This window comes from Rhincodon typus, chromosome 9 (genome assembly GCF_021869965.1).
Source record: "Rhincodon typus isolate 14 chromosome 9, sRhiTyp1.1, whole genome shotgun sequence".
Classification (NCBI taxonomy): Eukaryota; Metazoa; Chordata; class Chondrichthyes; order Orectolobiformes; family Rhincodontidae; genus Rhincodon; species Rhincodon typus.
The window spans coordinates 34,973,115-34,999,401 of record NC_063340.1 but is presented as its reverse complement, the minus strand read 5'-3'; the positions used below and the strand labels follow the sequence as shown (position 1 = coordinate 34,999,401).

Genomic DNA, 26,287 nt, shown 5'->3' with positions numbered 1-26,287 from the left:
AATTTTAGGTGAGACACTATCAATCTTCCTGAAAACAAATGTTAACTGCTTTTATTTTCTATTTCAGTTTGAGATAAATGCATGAATGGAATATGAATGTATTGTTGTGGGAAGAAGTAGCAGGAAGTTATACATTTGGGATATGGTGGGAACCAATTCATCATTTATCTGTACTGTCAGTTTTGCCTAAATGGGAAAATGGGGAATAAAAAAAATCCTACTGCCTCCTACCCAATTTATCCCAGGTGTTAACCTAGCCATTCACCAAGCCCTACCAATATCAACCAACCACCAGTGAAGTAGGAGTGAGCAGAATCAATAGCTGCCAGCTTTAAAAAATGAGGAGGTGAACAAAATTATCGATTTGTAATGTCAGCTATAAGATCCAGCTAAGTTAATATTTTCACATTTTAATTTCATAGCACTGCTCAAATTCTTAATTATAAATCTTGAATATAAAAACCACATGCTTTTGATTTATAAACAAGTTGAAATAATAAATAATAGATTTGTTCATCAAAATGCTGAAATATTAAGGTACCCATTTTAATTTACTAGAGGGACAAATGAAGAAAGAAGGTGTGACAGTGAGGCTAGTTTTGAATCGCTGTATCAAAGAAATTGTACAGATTGAAATTAACCAAATGATATCCTGAGCTTTCCGTGGTTCTAAATGCAAACTGACAGTTCCTACAAAAAACACCAACATTTCAATTTATTTGGGGCCTATATACCTTTCAAGATCTAAGGATAGTAACAAGGACCATGGAGAATATTTTCCATGTATTGGAATACTGATCTATACGGGAAGTTTTGCCTTAAAATTGTTTTGAAGTGTCTGATCATATGTTCTAACAAAAGGAAATTATTGGAATCAAACCTGATAGCTAAATTAGACGTTGTTGGAAGTAAATGAATTTGTTAGACTTGTCTCAGCATAGCAAATGAGGATCATTGACTTCAAGTCATAGAGTCATTGAACTGTACAGCATGGAAACAGGCCTTTCGGTCCAACTCGTCCATGCCAACCAGATATCCTAAATTAATCTAGTCCCATTTGCCAGCATTTTGGCCCATATCCCTCAAAACCCTTCCTATTCATATATCCGTCTAGATGAAACTGTACCAGCCTCAACCACTTCCTCTGGCAGCTCATTCCATACACGCACTACACTCTGCATGAGAAAGTTGCCCCTTAGGTCCGTTTTAAATCTTTCCACTCTCACCTTAAACCTATGCCCTCTAGTTTTGGACTCACCCACCTCGGGGAAAAGACCTTGGTTATTCACCCTATTCACTCCCCCGTGATTTTATAAACTTCTATAAGGTCACCCTTCAGCCTCCAAAGCTCCAGGGAAAATAGGCCCAGCCTGTTCGGCCTCTCCCTATAGCTCAAACTCTCCAACCTTGGCAACATTCTTGTAAATCTTCTTTGAACCGTTTCAAGTTTCACAACATCTTTTCTAAAGCAGGGAGACCAGAACTGAACACGGTATTCTAAAAGTGGCCTAACCAATGTCCTGTAAAGACACAACATGACCTCCCAACTCCTATACTCAATGCAGTGACAAGTAAAGGCAAGCATACCAAATGCCTTCTTCACTATCCTATCTATCTGGGACGCCACTTCCAAGGAACTATGTCAGATACAAATTTAGTAAAGCAAATCCACTAGTGCCTTGTGATAATATTTTCTAAGAAAATTGAGTTTAATTTGGCATGCTTTAATGCTCATCTGCTGGAAAAGTCCATGTGAAATATCCTGTGACATTGATCTTTGGTTGTGATGGTTTAAGTGCTACGCTTCCAAAGACAATACAACATGATGGTTTATATTAATTCATGAACTCATAGAGAACTGAGCATAGGCAAAGGTTATGTGACCATGATACCTGTACTACTACGAGTTCCACATGTATAAAAAGTATTAATTGTGTTTTCCCACCAGAGATGTACTAATTCAATATTTATGTTGACATTTCTAAATACCTAGAAGGAGATGTACTCAATACTTTGACACTGTTAGTGTTAGACTGGCTGGTTTGTGATTTAGATTGCATCACTCTGCGAATACATTTATTCCTGTGCATGATCAAAGATATTTAGTTTGTATGAGGTAGACTATTGGCATTGTTATTTGCATTGGACAGAGGTGGGCAGACAACACTGAATGTTCCTATTCCACAGGAACATGAGAAAGCAACGTGTACACAGAGTAAAAGTTTTAAGCATTGCACCTTCTGCAATGATCTGAACAAGTTAGAAATCTACTTGACATGAATCACCAACTACAGTACAAAGCAAATTTTTAGAAGAAATTGCAAGATTTATTGAGCTTTCACTGAACCAATGTTTTAGTTCAATTCTACTCTAGGATTTGGTACACATTGTACTAATTGTAATGATATAGAGGAGGTGTGGTCTTTTAGAAGAGACATTAATTCTGTTGTTCATTTGGACGCTAAAGATGCCATTGTATGAGTCAAAGAAGAGCAGGAATTTATTTTTCTTGGTCAATATTCCTCCCTCAGCCAGATTAATTAGTCATTCATAACCAACCTTTTGTTAACTGCTATATTTGGTTCATTAATGTTCGTGAGTTTGGTGTGTGTGATGACTTAGGGTTATCTTTGAAAAGTATGCAATTAACTATGATAGGAATACAGACTCTTTTTTATATATTTCATAAATGGAACTGGCTACATATTTTCAAAATCTTACATTAAATGTGATAGAGAATAAATAAAACTTTGGCTTTTCTAAACCTGCAGGCACCTTCTCTTCCATCATCAATTGTGTCTACTGAAATTTCAAGTTCTTACTCTTCACCAGAAAGTTCCAGGAGATCAAACGCATCTGCAGCTTCACCATCACTATATTCCGATTGGGAGCTTGCCACTATTAATTCCTCCAGTTCTGATGGTGGGCTCCAGTACTTGACATCTGCTTTGAAATCCTGTGTGGGATCTTCACAACAGGAAATATGTGAACCTGCACAATCTGACCAAAAAGGAATTACCTCTGGATCACATGAGAACTTAACTGCAGAAGCCCCACAGTTTACTCTTACTGGAGAAAATGCCAGGACAGCAGAACAATTAACAGTTCTAACCGCATCTGCGAAAGGTAAGCATGTGCATTTAATACAATATATTTTCAAAAGGTTTTTCTTTCTTTCTGTTGAGACTCAGGTAAGAATCTCTTAACATCTGTTGCACCAAGATAGCTGGACTGAGTGAATCTAGAAAATGAGTGTTGAAAGGGTTACAATGATTGAGGCATCACTGCTTCCATTCTTAGATTTTTAATTCATCAGCCTCTGAAGCTGTCAGGGAATGGCGATTGTAACATTTTGAATAAGATCAGTTAAACAAACAAAGAGAAGGAATTGTCTTGAAACTTTCTGGTTTCCCTGGAGTATATAATTCAAGTTCACACCGGACACTTATGAATCTTTCAATGATGTGCTCAATTCATACTACCAACATAATTTCAAATGTTACAAATGCAACTGGGAGCACAACATGTGGGAGTTACAATAAAGCATAAAGTGCTGGAGAAACTCCGTAGTGTTTCCGGCAGCATCAGTGGAGAAAGGAACAAAGTAATGCTTTGCGTTTGTTATGAATGTTCCTCAGAACTTCTAGAAAAAGCAATAGGCTCCACAAGCCCCTTGGTACCTGAAAAATAGTACAAAGTTTGAACACAGTACTTTGTGTACAGAAAATGGGTATTTGAGGTTGGTTGGCTCGCCGAGCTGGTTTCTTGTTTCGCAGACGTTTCGTTACCATGCTGGGTAATATCCTCAGTGCAGCCTCCGATGAAGCGTCGGTGTGTTTTCCCACCTGGTTTTTAAACTCTGGGGTCCATTGAGATGGATTGCCTCACTTCCGGTTTTCCTTTGTGGTGGAATGGAAATGGGGTCGAGTTCAATATGTTTATTAATAGCATGCTTTGTGGAGTGCCAGGCTTCTAGGAATTCTCGTGCCTGTCTCTGCCTAGCTTGTCTCAGGATTTTGGTGTTGTCCCAGTCGAAATGGTGGTTCTCCTTGTCCATGTGAATTGAGATGAGTGAGTACTGGTTGTGTCTTTTGTAGCCAGTTGGTGTTCATGTACTCTTGTTGTTAGTTTCCTTCCTGTTTGTCTGATGTAGTGTTTCTCACAGTCACTGCAGGGGATCTTGCAGATGACATTGGTCCTGTCCATGGCGGGGAACGAATCTTTAGTTCGGGTGAGCAGTTGTCGTAGGGTTGACGTGGGCTTGTGTGCCACTCTGATGCCCAGTGGTCATAGAAGTCTTGTGGTGAGTCTGCAAAACAAGAAACCAGCTCAGCCAGCCAACCAACCTCAACACCCACAACCCAAGCTACAAATCTACTCCAAAACCATAGAGACCGACGGGCGTAACACGCTCAAATTGGCAAGAAAATGGGAAACCTATGCCAAACGAGAGAGCGCAACCCGCAAACAACTCTACTTCCTACATGGATGCCTCAGGAACCAGGTATTACCACGCAGTGTGAAGTACAAACCACCCGTCAACAACCCACAAGCCCAGAAAACAGCAGAACAAAACGGCCGCAAGATGGTAAGGGTAATGATAAACGATGCACACCACTGGCTCCACAAATACAACAGAGAAATTATGCGCCAAAATACGTTATTCCTGGAAGCTACCAATCAAGACTGGACAACCGACATGGAACGAGCCATCAACATCAGCCAACAGACCACAACAGCCAAGAAAGACAGACCCTTCAAGACAAGCTAACCACACTTACCCACAAAAACAACAACAGAACAGACACATGGATCAGAAACCTCTCCGACAGGAAACTGACAGGCACAGAAAAAGCCGTTCTCACCCAAGGACTGAACTACAACTACAGGGACACCAACAAAACGGAATTCTGAGACACACTGGAAGCCACACTAAAGACCAACAATATCAACGAAGAAACACAACAAACGATAAGACAGACAGTAATCCCGACACTAACCAGAAGGAGCGAACTCAACACCCTCAACACACAGGAAAGACAGGCCCTGGAAGGATTAAAGAAGGACAAGACCATCACAATACTGCCTGCAGACAAAGGGCGCATGACAGTGATACTGAATAAAATCTCCAAGACACAAGCACTGCTCACCAACGAGAACACATACCGGCCAGTATAAACTGACCCAACACCGCAACTAGGCAACAAAATCCTCTACACGCTAAAAAGAATTAAGCAAACAGAACAGATCAACAAAGCAGACTTCTCAAGAATGAAACCCGAAGGAACCAACACACCCCAATTCTACGGCCTCCCTAAAGTGCACAAGCCGGAAGTACCCCTCACACCCATAGTCTCCCTACCAAGCACTCCATCACGCAGATTAGCCAAGGAACTACAAGGGAGACTCAGGCACCTAGTCAACAAGTCACCCCACTCAATCCACTCAGCCCAAGAATTCCTCAACTCCATCAAAGACATAAGGATAGATGACGAGGAGACCATGATATCGTTTGATGTCACTGCCCTATTTACATCAATAGACATACCACTAGCAAGGGAAACAATGACAACACTACTGGAACAAGAGCAAGGCATCAGTGAAACCATCTCTAAGGACAAATGCTCAAACTATTGGACCTATGCCTCACCACCCACTTCACTTTCAACGGCCAAACATACGAGCAAATCAACGGGACACCCATGGGATCACCTATCTCCGGACTCATAGCAGAAGCAGTGATGCAAAGACTAGAAAGGACGGCCCTCCCACAAATCCAACCAAAACTATGGATACGCTATGTGGACGACACCTTTGTCATCATTAAACAGACCAAACGAGAAGAGACACACAAACTTATAAACAACACCCTCACTGGAATAAAATTTTTCACCAGAAAGGAGGAGAAGAACAAACAGCTCCCATTCCTGGACGTCATGGTAGAGCGCAAGACAAATGGGGAACTGCAAACGAAAGTACACCGAGAAACCACACACACAGACCAGGTACTGAACTTCAACAGTAACCATCCCAGCACACACAAACGAAGCTGCGTGCGAACACTATTTAAAAGGGCAACAACACACTGCAGCAACACAGAACTACGTCAAGAGGAAGAAGAATACCTCTTCCAGGTTTTCAAGGATAATGGATATCCAAAAAACTGGGTCAGAAGATGCCTACACGAACAACATCAGAAAGATACTACACGCCCCGACACACTCATCACACTACCCTACATCAGGAACACGTCGGAACTCACCACAAGACTCCTATGACAGCTGGGCATCAGAGTGGCACAAAGCCCACATCAACTGCTCACCCGAACTAAAGACCCACTCCCCGCCATGGACAGGACCAATGTCATCTACAAGATCCCCTGCAGTGACTGTGAGAAACACTACATCAGACAAACAGGAAGGAAACTAACAACAAGAGTACATGAGCACCAACTGGCTACAAAAAGACACAACCAGTACTCACTCATCTCAATCCACATGGACAATGAGAACCACCATTTCAACTGGGACAACACCAAAATCCTGGGACACGCTAGGCAGAGACAGGCACGAGAATTCCGAGAAGCCTGGCACTCCACGAAGCATGCTATTAATAAACATATTGAACTCGACCCCATATACATTCCACTACGAAGGAAAACCAGAAGGCAATCCATCTCAATGGACCCCAGAGTTTAAAAACCAGGTGGGAAAATACACCGACACTTCATCGGAGGCTGCACTGAGGATGTTACCCAGCATGGTAACGAAACGTCTGCGAAACAAGAAACCAGCTCAGCGAGCTAACCAACCTCAACACCCACAACCCGAGCTACAAATCTACTCCAAAACCTTAAAATGGGTATTTGCTTATGAATTTATATCACTTTGTGCAAGCATAAATGAGCAATGAGCATACTGAGGGTTGTTCAGCAAGTGCTGCCAAATTATAAAATCACATATAACAGTAGAGGTTTTGCATAATTTTGCAATATTGAGTTGTTGGGTACGATCTGCACTCTATTTTTAGTACACGGAAAGAAGAACTGATAGAACATATTGTTTAATTCATTCGAGGAATCACTGGAATATACAGGCTACAAACGTCATAGAGTCATTGAGGTGTACAACGCAGAAACAGGTGGTTCAACTCATCCATGTCAACCAGATATCTTAAATCAAACCAGTCCCATTGCCGCTTTTTGGCAATATCCCTCTAGACCCTTCCTACTTATATACCCATCCAGATATCTTTTAAATTTTGTAATTGTACCATCCTCCACCACTTTCTCTGGCAACTCATTCCATACATGCACTACCCTCTGCATGAAAAAGTTGCCCCTTAGGGCCCTTTTAAATCTTTTGCCTCTCACCTTAAACTTATGCCCTCTAGTTTTGGACTTCCCCACCCCGGGGAAAAGACGTTGGAAAATCATGCCCCTCATGATTTTATAAACCTCTGTAAAGTGACCCCTCAGCCTCCGATGCTACAAGGAAAATGGCCCAGCCTATTCAGCCTCCCCATAGCTCATACACTCCAACCCCAGCAACATCCTTGTAAATCTTTTCTGAACCCTTTCAAGGTTCACAACATCCTTCCCATAGCAGGGAGACCAGAATTGCGTGCAGTATTCCAAAAGTGGCCTAACCAAGGTCCATTCAGCTGCAACATCACCTCCCAACTCCTATACCCAATGCACTGACCAATAAAGGCAAGCATACCAAATGCCTTCTTCACTATCCTATCTAAAGTGCGACTCCACTTTTAAGGAATTTTGAGCCTGCACTCCAAGGTCTCTTTGTTCAGCAACAATCCCCAGGACCTTACCATTAAGTGTATAGATCTTGCCCTGATTTGCCTTTCCAAAATGCAGCACCTCACATTTATCTAAATTAAACTCTATCTGCCATTCCTCAGCCCATTGGCCCATCTGATCAAGATCCCGTTGTACTTTGACATAACCTTCTTCACTGTCCACAACACCTCCAATTTTGGTGTTATCTGCCAACTCACTAACCATATCTCCCATGTTCACATCCAAATCATTTATATAAAATGGCGTAAAACGGTGGACCCATGTGGCACACTGCTGGTCACAAGCCTCCAGTCTGAAATGCAATCCTCTACCACTACCCTCTTCCTTCTACCTTCAAACCAGTTCTGTATCCAAACGGTTAGTTTTCCCTGTATTCCATGTGATCTAACCTTACTAACCAGTCTACCATGAGGAACCTTGTCAAATGCCTTACTGAAGTCCATATAGATCACATCCACTGCTCTGCCTTCATCAATCCTCTTTGTTACATCTTCAAAAAACTGAATCAAATTCATGAGACACAATTTCTCATGCACAAAGACATTTTGATTATCCCTAATCAGTCCTTGTCTTTCCAAATTCATGTAAATTGTGTCCCTCAGGATTCCCTCCAACAACTTACGTACCACCAATGTCAGGCTCACCTGCCTATAGTTCCCTGGCTTTTCCTTACCACCTTTCTTAAATAGTGGCACCACGTTAGCCAACCTCCAGTCTTCTGGCACCTTGCCTGTGGCTATCGATGATATAAATATTTCAGCGAGGGGCCCAGCAATCACTTCCCTACCTTCCCACAGAGTTCTAGGGTATACCTGATCGGATCCTGGGAATTTATAAACCTTTATACATTTTAAGACATCCGGCACCACCTCCTCTGTAATATGGACATTTTCCAACACCTCGCTATTTATTTCCCCACATTCTCTAGCTTCTCCTTCTCTACAGTAAACATTGTTGCAAAATAATTGTTTAGTATCTTCCTTATCTCCTATGGTTCCACACATAAGCGGCCTTGCTGATCTTTAAAGGGCCCTTTTGTCCTTAATGTATTTGTCAAATCCCTTTGAATTCTCCTTAACCCTATTTGCCAAAGCTATCTCATGAACCCTTTATGCCCTCCTGATTTCCCTCCTAAGTATACTCCTACTGCCTTTATACTCTTCTAGGGATTCATTTGATCTCTGCTGTCTATACCTGACATGATTCTTTCCTTTCCTTGACCAAAACTTCAATTTCTCTCGTCTTCCAGCATTCCCTACACCTTCCAACTTTGCCTTTTACAGTAACAGAAACATACTGTTTCTGGACTCTCATTGTCTTATTTTGAAGGCTTCCCATTTTCCACCTATTTTACAGGCCTTTACTTGTAAGCATCCGCCCCAGTCAACTTTTGAAAGTTCCTGCCTAATACCATCAAAATTGGCCTTCCTCCAATTTAGGACTTTAACTTTTAGATCAGGTCTGTCCTTTTCCATCACTGTTTTAAAACTAATAGAATTATGGTCATTAGTTAAAATCCCCTACCATAACCATCCTAATATTTTTACAGATCACTGAGATCTCCTTACAAATTTGTTTCTCAGTTTCTCACTGACTATTGGGGCATCTATAGTCCAATTTCGATAAGGTGATCATCCCTTTCTTGTTTTTCAGTTCCACCAAAATAACTTCCCTGGACATATAGCCAGGAATATCCTCCCTAAGTACAGCCATAATGTAATCCATAATTTAAAATGTCACACCCCCTCCTCTCTTGCCCCACCCACCCTCCTTTCTATTCCTTCCTATAGCATCTATACCCTGGAACATTAAGCTGCCAGTCTTGTCCATCCCTGGGCCACATCTCTGTAATTTCTATGATATCCCAATCCCATGTTGCCAACCATGCCCTGAGATACATTCCATCCTTCTTGTACAGGTCACTTCTAGCCCAAAAGAGATTCCAATGATCCAAAAATGTGAATACTTCTCCATGCACCAGCCCCTCAGCCAAACATTCATCTGCTCTATCTTCTTATTCCTATCCTCATTAGCTCATGGCAGCAGGAATAATCCTGATATTACTACCCTCGAGGACCTCGTTTTTAAATTTCTGCCTAAATTCCTATATTCTTTCCTCAGAATCTCATCCTTTTCTCTTCCTATGTCATTAGTTCCAATGTGTACAACAACCTCCTGCTGGTCCCTCTCCCCTTTGAGAATATTCTGCACCCTCTCCAAGATATCCTTGATCCTGGCACCAGCAAGGCAACACACCATTCTGATCTCTCGTTGTTGCCCGCAGAAACGTCACATGTGTCTCTGACCAGAGGGTTCCTTATCACAATCGATCACTTGGAACCTGACATACATTCTTGTTACATTGGATCCAGATGTTGATACCAGAAACCTGGCTGTCAGTGCTACATTCTGCCAAAATTCCAACATCCTCTACATCCAAAACAGCATTCCTGTTTGCGATGGGGATAGCCACAGGAGACTCCTGCATGACCTGCCTCCCTCTTCTACCTTTCCTGGAGGTAACCCATCTACCTGACCATATCTTCAGTTTATCTCCTTTCCTGCAACTGCCATCCATCAGACCCCCGAGCTCCTGTAAATTCCTTATTGCCCCTAACTGTGGCTCCAACTGATCCATACAATCCAATAGGATTTGCACTTCCTGCAAACATAATCATCAGTTACATGGAAACTCTCCCTACTTTCCCACATCTGACAGGAAGAGCACATGACTCTACTAAAGGCCATTTTTTGCACCTTAACAATCTACAGACCCAGAAAATAGCACAGCCTCACTGCTCTAAAAAAACACTGCTCCACACTAACTTAGTACGTATGTTTTATGTTTTTAATTCTCCTTTACAGTCACAAAATGGCATTCTCGTATTAGGCGTCAGTCTCAATCTTTTTTCCTTGCAAATGGATGCTTTATTTATCAGTACCTTCATAACTGGGAGCAAGGGATTAAGCAGGCCATACAGGATACAAAGATGCACAACAGTTTTAGACACACCTATACAGAGTAGATCCCATATGGTGAAGGATAAAAGTGGCAACCACCTACATCCATACACAGGATTCATTTTTACACTCAATACTAAATCTTATTTTAGGGGAACGATTTGTGGCTTCAAAGGCTAAATTCAATGGAAACATTTATGGTAATCCCCACATTGGTGTAACAACCATTTCTGGAACAATCATAAAGGTAGGCTTTATTCAAACTTACAAAGATTGGCAGAAGAAGCATATTGCAAATGTCTTTAAATACTCTTTTGAATCCTTAAGAACAATATGCTTTCAATTTGTTTATTGGAGTCAGTTAATTTGAAAACGTTGCTCAAATTTCTTTATAATCGTGGTAACAATGTTTTCTGAGCTCAAAATACAACAAAACCATGGTGTGAAAACATCTTGGCAATAGGCACAGGTAGACCTGTAGCACAAATCTTTAGTGCTAACAGGATGTTGTCAACACCGATGTCCTTTGCAGCATACAATGCCTTCTACCATTTCTTGTTATCATGTAAAATGAATCAAATTAGCAAAAGACTGTATTGCTGGGTATTTCAGGATGGACGATCCATTTGGTACTTATGACTGATGATTGTTGCAAATGCTTCATCTTTGTCTTTTGCACTAACAAACCGGGTTCCATCGTTAGGTAGAATTGGGAAATTTGTGGATTCTCCTCCTCCAGTGTTTTAAAGAACAATACTTCAACACAACACACTTCCAGATCTGTTCCATGAAGGAAATCCACATTGCCAAATGTCAAAAGTTGTAAACCAAAAAGAAAAAAAATGTAGAATTAACCTGGCTCAGCAGAAAGTTGAGAAAATTAAAAAAGCACTGGTGAGAGCTTAAAGTACATTTATCATTTTAGACAATGAAAAGTTAAGTATTGAGGGAAACATTAGCTGATTAAGAATAAGCAAAAGAAAACTGAAGGCTGAAGACAATGTCAGATGAACTTTTGTTAACCTTTCATTTGCAATCATAAGCAAGAGTTCCACTGTTCTTCTGAATACCAATGTATGAAGGAATTCTTTGGGATTTATGGAAAACATTTAACAGAGTTCCTCAGTGTGGAAGAATAGAGCTTCCCTGTGTTTTGTGTATAGCAATATAGTAACAGCCGATTAGAATTAGGATTATTATGTTACAAATAAAGAATGTATGGAACCGAAACTTCTGATTGTCTCCAACTCAGGGCTGATGACTTTGTTGGATGTTTCAGATGCCAAGCAGTGACGCTTTGGAAGTTTAAACTTCCCAGTAATTCCCAGTTAGTCAGGGATTTTGGGACTTGCATATGGTTCCATTCTGTGTCTCCAGTCTGCGCTGCTGCAATGACTATATTCCTTTTAGATGATTACACCATGGTTTTGTTGTATTTTGAGCTCAGAAAACATTGTTACCACGATTATAAAGAAATTTGAGCAACGTTTTCAAATTAACTGGCTCCAATAAACAAATTGAAAGCATATTGTTCTTAAGGATTCAAAAGAGTATTTAAAGACATTTGCAATATGCTTCTTCTGCCAATCTTTGTAAGTTTGAATAAAGCCTACCTTTATGATTGTTCCAGAAATGGTTGTTACACCAATGTGGGGATTACCATAAATGTTTCCATTGAAGTTAGCCTTTGAAGCCACAAATCGTTCCCCAAAAATAAGATTTAGTATTGAGTGCAAAAATGAATCCCGTACATGGATGTAGGTGGTTGCCATCTTTATCCTTCACCATATGGGGTCTACTCTGTATAGGTGTGTCTAAAACTGTTGCGCATCTTTGCAACATATCCTGTATGGCCTGCTTAATCCCTTGCTCCCAGTTATGAAGGTACCGATAAATAAAGCATTCATTTGCAAGGAAAAAAATTGAGGCTGACACCTAATATGAGAATGCCATTTTGTGATTGTAAAGGAGAATTTATACGTTGAATACATTCAAAACATTCATCATTCTTTTTGAAATTGTGGAACTTGTTTTATTCTACCTAGGCTATCTATTCTCCATAATATTTTGAAAATTTTGATTAAATCACCTCTTAATGTTTTAAATCCCGTGTAATCCATCCTTTTTACTTAATCCTTAGAGTCCAGGTACAATATTGATTAAATTAGACTGCATTCCATAAGATCATAAGACCATAAGACATAGGAGCAGACGTTAGGCCATTTAGCCCATCGAGCCTGCCATGCCATTCAATCATGGCTGATAAGTTTCTCAACCCCATTCTCCCGCTTTCTCCCCGTAACCCTTGATCCCCTTGACAATCAAGAACCAACTATCTCTGTCTTAAATATACTCAATGACCTGGCCTCCACAGCCTTCTGTGGCAGTGAATTTCATAGATTCACCACTCTCTGGCTAAAGAAGTTTCTCCTTATCTCCGTTCTAAAAGGTCTTCCCTTTACTCTAAGGCTGTGCCTCCGGGTCCTAGTCTCTTGTACCAATGGAAACATCTTCGCAACATCCACTCTGTCCAGGCCATTCAGTATTCCCATTCCATCCAAAGCCAATATATCCTTCCTAAGGTGTGGTACACCTGAACAAAATTGTACACATTTCTGGGGTTTTTAAAAAAAAATGTTTTTTGTTGCAGGCATTGCTGTTAAGGCTGATACTTATTGCCAATCCCCAACTGACCTTAAGAGATGGTGATAAGCTGTTCCTTTGAATCACTGTTGCCACGTGGCGAAATTATTCCAGCAGTATTGTTATGTAGGAAGTATCAGAATTTTTATCCAGTGACAATAAAGGAAGAAAAAGAAAGACTTGCTTTGATACAGTGCTTTTCATGAGTATAAGATCATAAAAAAATTGAAGTAGCCCATTTAGCCGATCAAGCCTGCTCTATTCTTCAATAGCATTATGAATGATCTGATTGCAACCATGTTTTGACTTTCTCACCAGACTTCTCAAAGCACTTTAAAACCAATGAAGTACTTTTGAAGTGAGATTGTTATAATGCACAAATGGTGATATATTTCCAAGTCCGGATGATTGATGACTTTGAACAGAATTTGCATTTAGTGGTTGTCTCAGGTTTGAGATGTATTGTCAACATTGTCATGGCGAGTTGATTTATGTCCTTGCAACTCAAATCTGTTTGGACATCCACTGTTTCTAGGAAGTAATCTGTCATATCCATTTTCTGGTGTATTCACCTACATTGAAGCCTCCTGAAAGTCCTTATTACTACATCCTTAATATTCTCCTGTTCGTTATTTTAATTACTTCTTCAAAGACATTCATCAGGTTTGTCACATATGACCAATATGTCACAAATCCGTGCAGGCATGTCTGATCAACTGAAAATTTTAAAGATTTGTGGTCATTCCAATCTTACTTATAGATTCTAATAAATCCCCCATGATAGATGTTAGCCCAACTGGTCTATTACTCTCAGCTTGTTAGGGAGGAAATTGTGGGACCCCTCGCAGAAGTACTTGTATCATCTATAACCACTGGTGAGGTGCCAGAGGACTGGAGGGTGGCTAATGTTGCACCTTTATTTAGGAAATGCTGTAAGGAGAAGCCTGGGAACTATAAACCTGTGAGTCTGACATTGGTAGTGGGTAGGTTGTTGGAGGTAATTCTGAAACACAGGATTTACATGCATTTGGAGAGGCAAAGAATGATTAGGAACAAAAATAGAAGTTACTGGAAAAGTTCAGCAAGTCTGGCAAAATCTGTGAAAAAAAATCAGAGTTAATGTTTCCGGTCCAATGACCCTTCCTCAAGGAATGATGAGGAATAGTCAACATGGTTTTGTGCAAGGGAAATTGTGTCTCACAAACTTGATTGAGTTTTTTGAAGAAGTAACCAAAAAGATTGATGAGGGCAGAGCAGTAGACCTTGTTTACTGGGACTTTAGTAAAGCCTTTGATAAGGTTCTGCATGGTAGATTAATTAATAAAGTTAGATTACATGAGATTCAGGGAGAGCTTGCCAATTGGATACAAAATTGGCTTAACAGTAGGAGACAGAGGGTGATGGTCGAGGGCTGTTTTTCAGACTGCAGGCCTGTGACCAGTGGGTGTTTCACGGAGATCGGTACTGGGTCCAGTTTTGTTTGTCATTTATATAAATGATTTGGATGAGAATACAGGAGGCATGGTTAGTAGGTTGGCGGATGACACCATGACTTGGATGAAAATATAGTTGGGTGGGTTAGTAAGTTTGCAGACAATACAAAGATTGGTGGAGTTGTGGATAGTGTAGAAAGTTGTCAAAGGATACAATGGGATATACATCAGTTGCAGATACAGGCAGAGAAATGACAAATATGGAGTTTAATTCGGGTAAGTATAATGTGCTGTACTTTGGGAGGTCAAATGTTAAGGAAAACTATATAGTTAATGGCAGGATGCTGAACAACATTGATGTACCAAGGGATCTTGGGGTTCAAGTCCACAGCTCCCTGAAAGTGGAGGTAGGTAGGGTGGTAAAGGAGGCATATGGCATGCCTGCCTTTATTGGTCAGGGAATGGAGTACAAGAGGCAGGATGCCATATTGCAGCTTTATAAGACTTTGGTTAGGCCACACTTAGAGTGTTGCATTCAATTCTGGTCGCCACATTACAAGTAGGATGTGGAAGTTTTGGAGAGGGTACAGAAGAGGTTTACCAGGATGCTGCCTGGATTAGAGGATATGAGCTGTAAGCAGAGGCTGACAACATTCAGCTGGTTTTCTCTAGAACATCAGAGGCTGGGGGGAGATAGAGGTCTATAGAATTATGAGACGCATAGATAGGTTTGATGGTCAGATCATTTTCTCAGAGTTGAAATGTCTAAAACTAGGGGGCATGCATTTAATGTGAGAGAGAGAAAGTTGAAAGGAGATGTGAGGGGCAAGTTTCTTACACAGAGTGATAGGAGTCTGGAATGCGCTGTCAGGGGTGGTGATGGAGGCAGATATGATAGGGGCCCTTAGGAACTTTTAGATAAGCACTTGAATATGCAAAGAATGGAGGGATATGGACCAAGGCCTGACGAAAAGAATCATTTTAATTTGGCGTTATGTTTGGTGCAACATAGTGGACCGAAGAGCCCATTCCCGTGCTGTACAGTTCTATGTTTTACATTCTGTGGTGGTAGGGTGGATAGTGAAGAAGGTTATCTAAGATTACAAAGAGGTCTTGACCAATCAGGTCAATGGGCTGAAGAGTGGCAGATGGTTGTTTAATTTGGATAAATGCAACGTATTGCACTTCAGTAAGACAAACAAGAGCAGGATTTATACAATTAATCATAAGGCCTTGGGTAGTGTTATAGAACAGAGAGACCTTTGGTTCAGGTACATAATTCTTAGAATATGCATCACAGGTAAACAGAGTGGTTAAGAAGGCGATTAGCACACTTGCCTTCATTGCTCAGATCTTTGATTATCGGATTTGGGACGTCATGTTGAATTGTACAGGACTTTTCTGAAGTACTGTGTGCAGTTCTGGTAGCCCTGTCATAGGAAGAATATTATTAAACTGGAGAGGGTTTAGAAAAGATTTACCAGGATGTTGCCAGGAATTGAGGGTTTGAGTTATAAAAATAGGCTTGGACAGGTCGGGACATTTTTCTTTAGAGCGTGGTAGTTTGCGGGGTGAGCCTTTAGAGGTTTATAAATTCATGAGGGGCATAGATAAGGTGAATAGCAAAGTGTTTTCCCTTAGGTTGGGGAGTTCAAAACTTGTGTGCATATACCTAAGGTGAGAGGAGAGAGATTCAAAAAGGAGTGGACAACTTCTTTACACAAAGAGTGATTAGTGTGTGGAATGAACTGCCAGAGGAAGTGATGGATGCAGATACAGTTACATCATTTAAAAGACATTTGGATAAGTACATAAATAGGAAAGGTTTGGAGGGATATGGGCTAAATGTAGGTAGGAGGCACTAGTTTAGTTTGGGAACATGGTTGGCATGGACTAGTTGAACCAAAGGGTCTGCTTCCATGCTGTATGACTCTATGACTATGACTTCCACACATAATTTCCCAAGCTAATGTGATAGTCCCCCGACTGATAGAACTTTGGAATATTATAATCATGGCATCTGCAATGTTCTCATTTAATTTTTTTAAAACCATGGGCAGAAACCATATAGTCTTGATTATCTGTCACTCTTCATTGCCATTATTTTCTTCATTACTGTGTTTTTGGTTACATTAATTGTGGCATGTGCCTGTCCCTGATTCAATATCAATTTTCTTTGGATGTCTGGCATGCTGAGTTTTTCATCTACTGTAAATAATGATGCAAAGTAATAATCCAACATGTCGACCATTTAGTTGTGGCTTTTTTTCTGCAAGTGCATGTGTATTGCCTTAGGGGCATATAACATGGTTACACGTCCATTAAACTTCCACTGATCTTCACTGTTATTTACATATGAACAGATATATTCTATATACTATGGCCAGTCTCTGACTCAGTGCACTGAAATTAGTCTTACCCAAATCTAGACTCTTATTTGTATTCCATTTTGTATTTCATCTTTGTTCTTTTCAAAAATTATACTGATTCAATCATATTAAGATTACTATGAGATAAACGGTCATGATGTTAACCAATCAGGAACATTACTCAATATTAAGTCTAACATTGCCTGCTCACTTGTTTTGTCTGGATCATATTGTTTCAAATAAATACCCTCAGCACATTTAATAAAAAATATTTGTTAATTTGCTTATTACAATCCATCTGTAGTTGAATTTTTGCCATTAAAATTCTTCTGTCTTTGCTTACGTACTTGTCCTATCAACTCACAGTTATTACCAGAGCTCTTACACACAACTCCAATTGCATTTCTTAATTCTCCAACAGGGCTGTTTTTTTTCATAGAGTCAAAAAGACTCCACAAATCTTTAAAAATAGTGGCTGAATACCAAGTCCAAAGTCCTGTCCCCGTTTCCAACAAATCCAACTTTTTGTCAACAGAGGAAGGAGGTAGGGGTGTGATTCATTTAGGTAGAAAACCTGAATCAGCATGGCCAATTGAAGTCAGTGCTGAGTTCAATCAAACTGGCTTTGACTGTTCCAAGAGCCTTAGCCCACAGTATGGGATCATAAATTGATGGAGTAAATATTGAAGGCTGAGGATAAGGTTCATTTAAGTGATATGATCTGAAAATTTCAAAATCTTCTGTTCTTTAAACTTGAAAAAGCAGTCTTAAACTGTCAACAGAGTTTAACAAAAAGACACTATCTACTGAACTACTTTAATTGACAAGCCATTTGACTAGGTTAGGAATAAAACTTGTCTTTATGCCATTAAGAATGCTTGGTCAAGTTTCAAAAGTGACAATTATCTCAACAGGTTCTGAATTCACAATTGGACTGACTTTTAAAGAACAGCTAAGGCTGAATCAAAATGACTGCCATTAGAACCATGGCAGCATAAAGGAGGCCTTGCAAAACTGAAATCATTTAGAAATTGGGGAAAAAACTCCACTGAACACAGTACCTAGGATAAATGTTTGTGGTTGTTGGTAACCAATCATCACTTCAGGATATCATTACAAGTGTTTCTCAGAGTTCCGTCCTAGACCCATGCATCTTTTTTTTCATGAGGAAACTTGTTTCCGTCATAAGGTGAGAAGTGCAAATGTATTCGGAAAATTTCAGTGTGTTGAGTACCTTTCCTGATTCCTCAGATCTATGCACACATTCAGCAAAACCTGGACAGCATTTAACAAGTAATATACATGTCTCATAAATGCCAGTCAATGGCTCTCATGGCCTAGTATATTTTGAACTTCAAACGAATTTTTATGTTTTAACAAAATTACCATGAAAGGCTGGAAAAATATAACTATACAAGGATCACCAGAATTTCTTTGTGGATTGAAATACTAACCTGCCTCCAGAGGGAACAAAAGGAACTGTCCAGACTGATGTTGACTCAGTTGGTGGAATTTTGTTTTTTTGGATGAAGTTTGGAGATGGGAAGAATTTTCAGGTTGAGTTTTCTTAAGCCTATTGCTGAAGCATGCATGGGTAAAATGCTAACTTTCAATATCAAGCAGGCAGCCAGGAAGTTCTGCCCTCCACCAAGACTTTCTAGCATTCAACCTCTTGATGCAATGTTTAAAATGCACTTTATAGTGCCTCACTCTCTGCAACCCAAGAGCATCAGTCAATTTCTGATCAATACTCTCAGCTATTCATGGACATGTCAGAAACCAGGTAAAATGCAGTACTGTACTTTAGTGATGCCTCCCCACAGGCTTTTCCAAAAGCTTTCCAGGAAAAAAAAAGGTTTATTTCCCTTTGGATGCCAAAACAGGCCATCCTGACTAGCATAAGCAGCCTGGGCAAAAGTGACTACAGAGGTGCTTGTGGGTGGCTCAAGTGAAACAACAGGATGAATATCTGCTGCACTCCACCAGGCTATATATCACTTTCTGTTCAATTCTTCATGCTCCAATGTGTGTGAGTTAACATCATAAGATTGCCACTGCTGAGGACTATCACATAAAAGACTGACTGCCAGGCATCTCCATCAGATGCCACATGTGCAATCAATGTCAGTCATTCACTGCAGCTACCAATGTATCACTACTTAGTACCACACTGCCCCTTAAACGTCTGCCAGGGTTCATACTTCAAAAATAAAAAGAAGCTACAACACTCATCCTCATGCACCATCAACTTACTGAACTTTTATTACAACCAGTAGAACATACATACCTGATAGCTTTTTATCAAAGGCTTGCATGAGACAAGGACACAATCATAAAAGACAACTTTGTGATAACTTCCTCACAGATATCTTGGCACAAGCAATGTAAAATCCTTTGTTTTTATTAATCAACTGTAGGTCTTTCGTTCAAAACCTTTTAACACCTAACTTCCCCTATACCACAATCTTTCTTAATAATAAAGCACATGAACAATGACGGATTGACATCTCTTGATCAATGCAGGCATAGTGCTTATAATGTCTCTTAATGCTTGTTTCTTCTGTAGGATAAAATATGCACAATAAGTATGAATGTGCCCAAAGGGGAGAATGATACATGACATCAGGTTCCTGACCCCCTTTGAGGAGTAGGTCATCAACCTGACAAGAGGGCAAGGGGAACATGCCTGTGGTGAAGTGGTGATGGATATGTAAAACCTTATGATAAAGAAGCCTCCAAACTGCTACTCCCAGCTGTAAATCAAGCACCAACATTTTAATGGAATCATGCATGAATTAACATTTGCATTTTCCAATGTAGCCTGCAAATCTCACTCACAAGCCAGAATTAAAATAAAGACCAGCTCCCAGGCCCATCTCTACTACCCCTTCAAATTACTCTGAAGGGTAACAGTCTCGAGCCTCAGAAGATGCACTGTCAAGGCCTTCTTTTCCATCCTCCACCACTGCAGAGGATTTTACCTTATGAACAGATAAAATAGGAGAAGAAGGGTCTCAACCCGAAATGTCAGCTTTCCTGCTCTTCTGATGCTGCTTGGCCTGCTGTGTTCATCCAGCTCTACACCTTGTTATCTCAGAAGAAATAGGCCATTCAGCCCCTCAAAGTGGTCTGGCCATCCAGTAAGATTATGGATGATCTGTTTTGAATTCCATACTCCCATCAACTCTGATGATCTTTAAATCCATGGCCTAACAAGAATCTACTTACCTCTGCTTTAAAAGTATTAAATGACCCTTTGAGACAGGGAGTTCTAAAGTCTCACAGCCCTCTAAGAATAAAATATTCTTCCCTCTTTGGTCCTAAAAGGGCAATCCTTAATTTTAAAGCAGCATACCTTGGTTCTGGACTGACCCACAAGAGGAAACATCCTTTCCATGTTCACCCTGTCAAGACCATTCAGGCTCTTAAATAATGCAGTCAAGTCACCCCTCACTCTTCCAAACTCCAGTGCATACAATCCTGGCCTGTCCAACTTAACCTCAAATGATAACATGCTTATTCTGTGTACTAATCCAGTAAACTTCCTCTAGACCATTTCCAATGCATTTACATCCTTTCCCAGACAACAAGACCAAAACTGCACACAGTATTCAACACTTGGCTTCACCAATGCCTTGTATAACTGAAGCATAACATCCATACTTTTATGTTAACTTCCACTCATAATTAGAGTTCTTAACCCATTAGCCTGCTTGAATGGGCTATTGAAAGGCTCAGTGGACAGTGCTTAATAACAGAGTCTACACTTAGCAGTCCAAGTCCAAGACCTAAGTGATTTATTCACATGCATACAGGAAGCAACATTTAAAAACTCTCCATCAAGCCTCAAACAGTCATGACTTCTATACACAAAATATAGTTACATGCCCCATCCCAGCAAACAGTCTACCAATTACTAACCTTGGTACATGTAATATGTTCTAACTGTTAACTAAATGTTGAAATCTAGTTGTTCAGAAGCCCAAACAGCTTTAAAAGTACAATCTTGCTACAGTTAAGTGGGATAAACTTATTTGAAGCTAAATAGATGCTCCCTGAAAACAGTAGAGAGTTAACATATTATCCTTATAGTATTACATGGTAGTTTAAATGCTTCACTTTCTAATTAGCTACCACTAAATGGCATGTAATGTTCTGATTAGTCTGAAGCTGTATGCCTGACCATTGACTTCAGGGGTTTGACTGGAGAGTTACCCTTGCCAGTGTTCTGGTTTTCCAGAAAAGTTTTATTGGCTAGTACCAACAGGGAAGTTATACGCTGCAAATATCTGCAGACTCTTGTGTTTGGGAGTCCTATTGGCTTAATTGGACCTTCTCAAAACAAACTACAGACCCAAGGTCTATTTTTCCTTCATTGCTGGTTCATCCCCCAACTGAAGACAGACCTCAATGGTTTGTCAAAGGTGAAAAGGTCATTCTTTGTGCATTCCATTTCCTGCTGTTGGACATCTGCCCTTTTGAAGTGTGCCAAAGTGTGGGCTATTTTACTTTTAACCCTTTACATCCTGGCTATCACTCATAATGCTGAGCTGTTCTTGTCTTTTATTTCACATTATTTTATTCACCCTTCAGTGATCTGTTTAGAGTAGGCTCAGATTCACATTATGGTGAGCACAGAGCTGATGCTGGCTCACAGCTGAATGACAAACAGCCAAGAATTCTGACACTTTAAGGACTACTGGAGAACAGGCCACTGTTGAATCCAGTACAGATGATGAGCCTCTGGACCCAGCCATCAAAGAGCAGATGGTGACACATAGGCAAGCAGTGGAGCAACTGGCAGAAGTGCCAGAGATCATGCACAGATGGAGGAAAGGGGAGATCAATCTGCCCATGTTCTGAGGGTTGTGCAAGGAGAACATAGTTTACATGCAAATACTTACCTATTAACTCTAGTATTTTACTTTAATATGAACATGCTGATATAATTCTGACATATACACCTATAAAAGGTAACAGAAAGTTGTCATAGTCCCGGAGAAACGTAGGACTGCTCTCTCATTAGAGTCAGATGACTAATGGTGAATTAAATCTGAGGATCACCATGCTTCAGGCTAGGGGTGAGATTGAGAAGGTGGGACCTTCATGGTAACTTCAGTTGATATGGGAATTGGATCTGCCCTGTTGGCGTCACTTTGCATTGCCAACAGCAGTCCAGCCAACTGAGCTAACCAAGACATCCCTCCACACCCCCATTCACCTGTTAAACATTATTAAAGATATATTTGAAAATTGAGTTTAATAGGACCTCTAATCACTTCTAAGGACCAGTATGTTTCTCCAGTATGTTGCTGAGCCAAGTAGGTTGCTGATTCAATCCACAGGCTTGTGTTGAATGAGCTGATCTTAGCCAGAATGCCAACAGGAACTCTACAAAAGAACGGAGCTCAGTGTACCAGAAAATGCATTTGTGGAAAAGTACAAATACAGGATTGTGATGAATCCACTGTATTTAATGCCCTTACTTCAAAACCATTTTGCATAATAACAGTCAAATCTAAAACAACCATTTGGTGAATCTGTGATGAGGGACTGTAGAATTGCTTCCTCTGTAAGAGCTAACATTTAGTGCAACCAGAAAACATCATGCCATGCTATTCTAATGATTATCCTAATCAACATCGAGAAGAGATATTGATTTCATTTCTTTGGTTTAATAGCCACGTAAATATCATCCAACTGATGGGGCAAAAGAATGATGCTGCTTCATTAAATTGAAAAATTGGAGATATTTGGAGATGAATGATTTTAAATGGCCACTTGCTTCATTATAATGCAGTGTGATTTAATAAAATAGCATAGAGATGCATTGCAAAACAAATTTGCCAGGAAGCCACCTTCCAGGAGAGAATATTTTGCTATTATTTAGGTTATAATGTGCTTTCACATATGATGAGTAATGAATGTTGCTTCTATATTGATTTAACCACTAAAATTCTCATTCGAATGCCATTTCCCATTATATTGATTATATTAAAGGACATATTGTCTCTTTGGGGAAATGTTTACAACAGTTTGTAAAGCTACAACTATACCTCACTAATGTGACTGCAGTTAACAATGTAGTAAACACCATAGTGGATTTCAAAATATTGACAGATAAGCATTTTTTTATGAATTCTCTTTGCCCCAGTGATCCATCGGAATGCATTACTCATGGATTATTGTATTCTGTTCTATTTATTAACTTCATAAATCATTGAGCAAGAAGATGTTTTATAGTACCGATTCACTTCTCTTTCAGGTGTGTATCTATTTTCCTGTAAATGCATCTGCACTCTTTGCTTCAACCACTCCTTTTGTAAACAAGCTCCACAATATAGGACTATAAGATATAAGAGCAGAATTAGGCCATTTGGCCCAGCGAGTCTGTACCGTCATTCAATCATATTTATCATGATACACTTTTCAACGTCATTCTCCTTCCTTCGCCATGTAACCTTTGATCCCCTTACCAACCCTTATCAATCCATGTCTTAAATATATTCAATGGTTGGCCTCCACAGCCTTCTGCGGCAATGACTTTCACAGATTAATCACCCTCTGGCTGAAGAAATTCCTCCTCATCTCAGTTCTAAAGGGTAATCCCCTTTACTCTGAGGCTGTTCCCTCAAGTCCTAGTCTCTCCTGCTTGTGGAAATATCTTCTCCATATTCACTCTATTGAGGTTTCTCTGTATTCTGTAAGTTTCAATGTAACACCTCCTCATCCTTCTAAACTCCAGGGTACAGACCCAGAGTCCTCAACAGCTTTTCATCTGACAAGCCCTTCAAACTGGGATTGTTCTTGTAAACCTCCTCTGGAACCCTCCTACACCAGCACATCATTACACAGATGTGGGATCCAGAACTGCTCACAATATTCCAATTGTAGTTTGACTAGAGCCTCATGCAAAAAAACCCCAAAGAACTACAAGTGCTGGGATTTCAGAAACATAAAAAAGAAGTTGCTGGAAAAACTCAGCAGGTCTGACAGCATTTGTAGAGAGAAAGCAGAGTTAACGTTCTGGATACAGTGACCCTTCTTCAGAACTGAGTTTAGCTAGGAAAATGTCAGTATATATGTTGAAGGTGGGATGGGGTAAGGGAGGAAAGGGGAGATGGAAGGAGTAAACGCTAGGTAGAGATGGAGCCCAGAGAGAGAGAAAAACAGCTTGCCAAACAAAAGAATGGATAAAGGTCAGCCTGAGAGAATGAATAGCTGCTAATGAGGACATTTATTGTTTGTGGTGGCAGCCCATGTGATGACAAGTCCTGGTTTCTAGGGTTGGGATAAGTACCTTGAGAAGGTGTTCAAGCCTTAAAATTATTGAACTTGACATTGTGTTCTGAAGGCTGCGAGGTCCCTACATAGAAAATGAGATGCTGTTCTTCTAACTTGTGCTGAGCTTCACTGGAGCACTGGAGCACTGCAGCAAGCCTGAGACAGAGATTTTGGCCAGGGAACAAGGTGGTGTGTTGAAGTGGCAGGCAACAGGGTCATTTTTCTGACAGAACGTAGGTGTTCTGCGTTCTGTCTCTCCAGTGTAGGGCAAACCACATTGTGAGCAATGAATACAGTAGACCAGATTGAGTGAAGTGCAGGTAAATTTCTGCTTCACTTGAAAGCTGTGTCTGGGACCTTGGAAACTGAGGAGAGAGGAAGTAAATGGGCAGGTGTTACACCTTCTGGCAGTGCAGAGGAGATTTGGGAAAGTGTTGGGAGTGGAAGTGGAGTGGGCCAACGTGTCCCAGAGATAACAGTCCCTCTGAAAATCTGACAAGGGAGGGCAGGAGAATATGTATCTGTTAATGGTTTCCTACTGGACGTCCTGTAAATGGTAGCTAATGATCTTTTGGGCATGGATGCAGGTGCGGTGGTACGAGAGGATAAGGAGGACCCTATCGTTGCTCTGGGAGGGAAGAGAGGGGGTGAGGGCCGAAGTGCTGGAAACGGGTCGGACACAACTTGGGGCCCTGTCAACTATGGTGGTGATGAATCCTCAGTTGAGGAGGAAGGTGGACATTTCAAAGGCCCCCCTAAAGAAGTTGGCATCATCAGAACAGATGCGACAGAGAAGGAGAAACTGGGAGAATGAAATAGAGTCTGTATAGGAAGCAGGATGTGAGGATGTATTGTTGAGGTAACTGTGGGAGTCATGATGAAACCATGCTGACTCCACCCTTATTTTACCATGCATTTTCAAGTACTCCACAATCTCCTCCTCCTTGAGCAGCATGGTGGCTCAGTGGTTAGCACTGCTGCCTCACAGCGTCAGGGACCCGGGTTTGATTCCAGCCTCAGGCAACTGTCTGTGTGGAGTTTGCATATTCTCCCGATGTCTGCGTGGGTTTCCTTCAGGTGTTCCAGTTTCCTCTCACAGTCCAAAGATATGCAGTTTAGGTAGACTGACCATGCTATATGGCCCATAGTGTTCAGGAATCTGCTGGCTAGGTAGGTTAGAGGGTTGGGTCTGGGTGGGATGCTCTTCGAAGGGTTGGTGTGGACTCAATGGGCTGAATGGCCTGCTTCCACACTGTAGGGATTCAATGATAGAGGCCCAAGTCTAATGATTCTAATAATGAACTCTAAAATCAGTCAGGCTAACTGGCCTGTAGTTTCTTGTCCTCTGCTTCCCTCCCCTCTGAAACAAGGGTGTTACATCACCCATTTTCCAGTTCTCTGGCACCCTCCCTGACACCAGTGGTTCCTAAAATATCACCACCAATGCCCCTACAATCTCCTCAACTATTTCCCTCAGAAGTCTGGTGTGTAGTCTGCCTCCTCTGGGTGATTTATCCACCTTCAGACTTTTCAGCTCTCCCAGCACCTTCTCCTTGATGATGGCCACTACACTCCCCTCTGCCCCCTGACTCTCTTGAAGTTCTGGTATGCTCCTGATATCTCCATCTGTGAAAACTGATGCAAAGTTCCTTCACCATTTCTTTGTTCTCCATTTCTACCTCTCCAGCCCCATTTTGCAGTGATCCAATGTCCACTGCTGCCTTTCTCTTACCTTTTATAATCTAAAAACTCTTGCAATCTTCTTTTATATTGCTAACTGG

General features: G+C 40.7%; 1 protein-coding gene across 6 annotated transcripts in view; it reads left to right on the top strand.

Annotated features, from left to right (window-relative positions):
• The window catches only part of ipcef1 (interaction protein for cytohesin exchange factors 1), a 162,926-nt gene that overhangs the window by 114,621 nt on the left and 22,018 nt on the right, over positions 1-26,287 (top strand). For all 6 annotated transcript variants that reach the window (XM_048600998.1, XM_048600997.1, XM_048601001.1 and 3 more), the window contains one exon: positions 2,772-3,126. In XM_048600998.1, the coding sequence (XP_048456955.1) occupies positions 2,772-3,126 (355 nt within the window). The remainder of the gene's footprint in view (positions 1-2,771; positions 3,127-26,287) is intronic.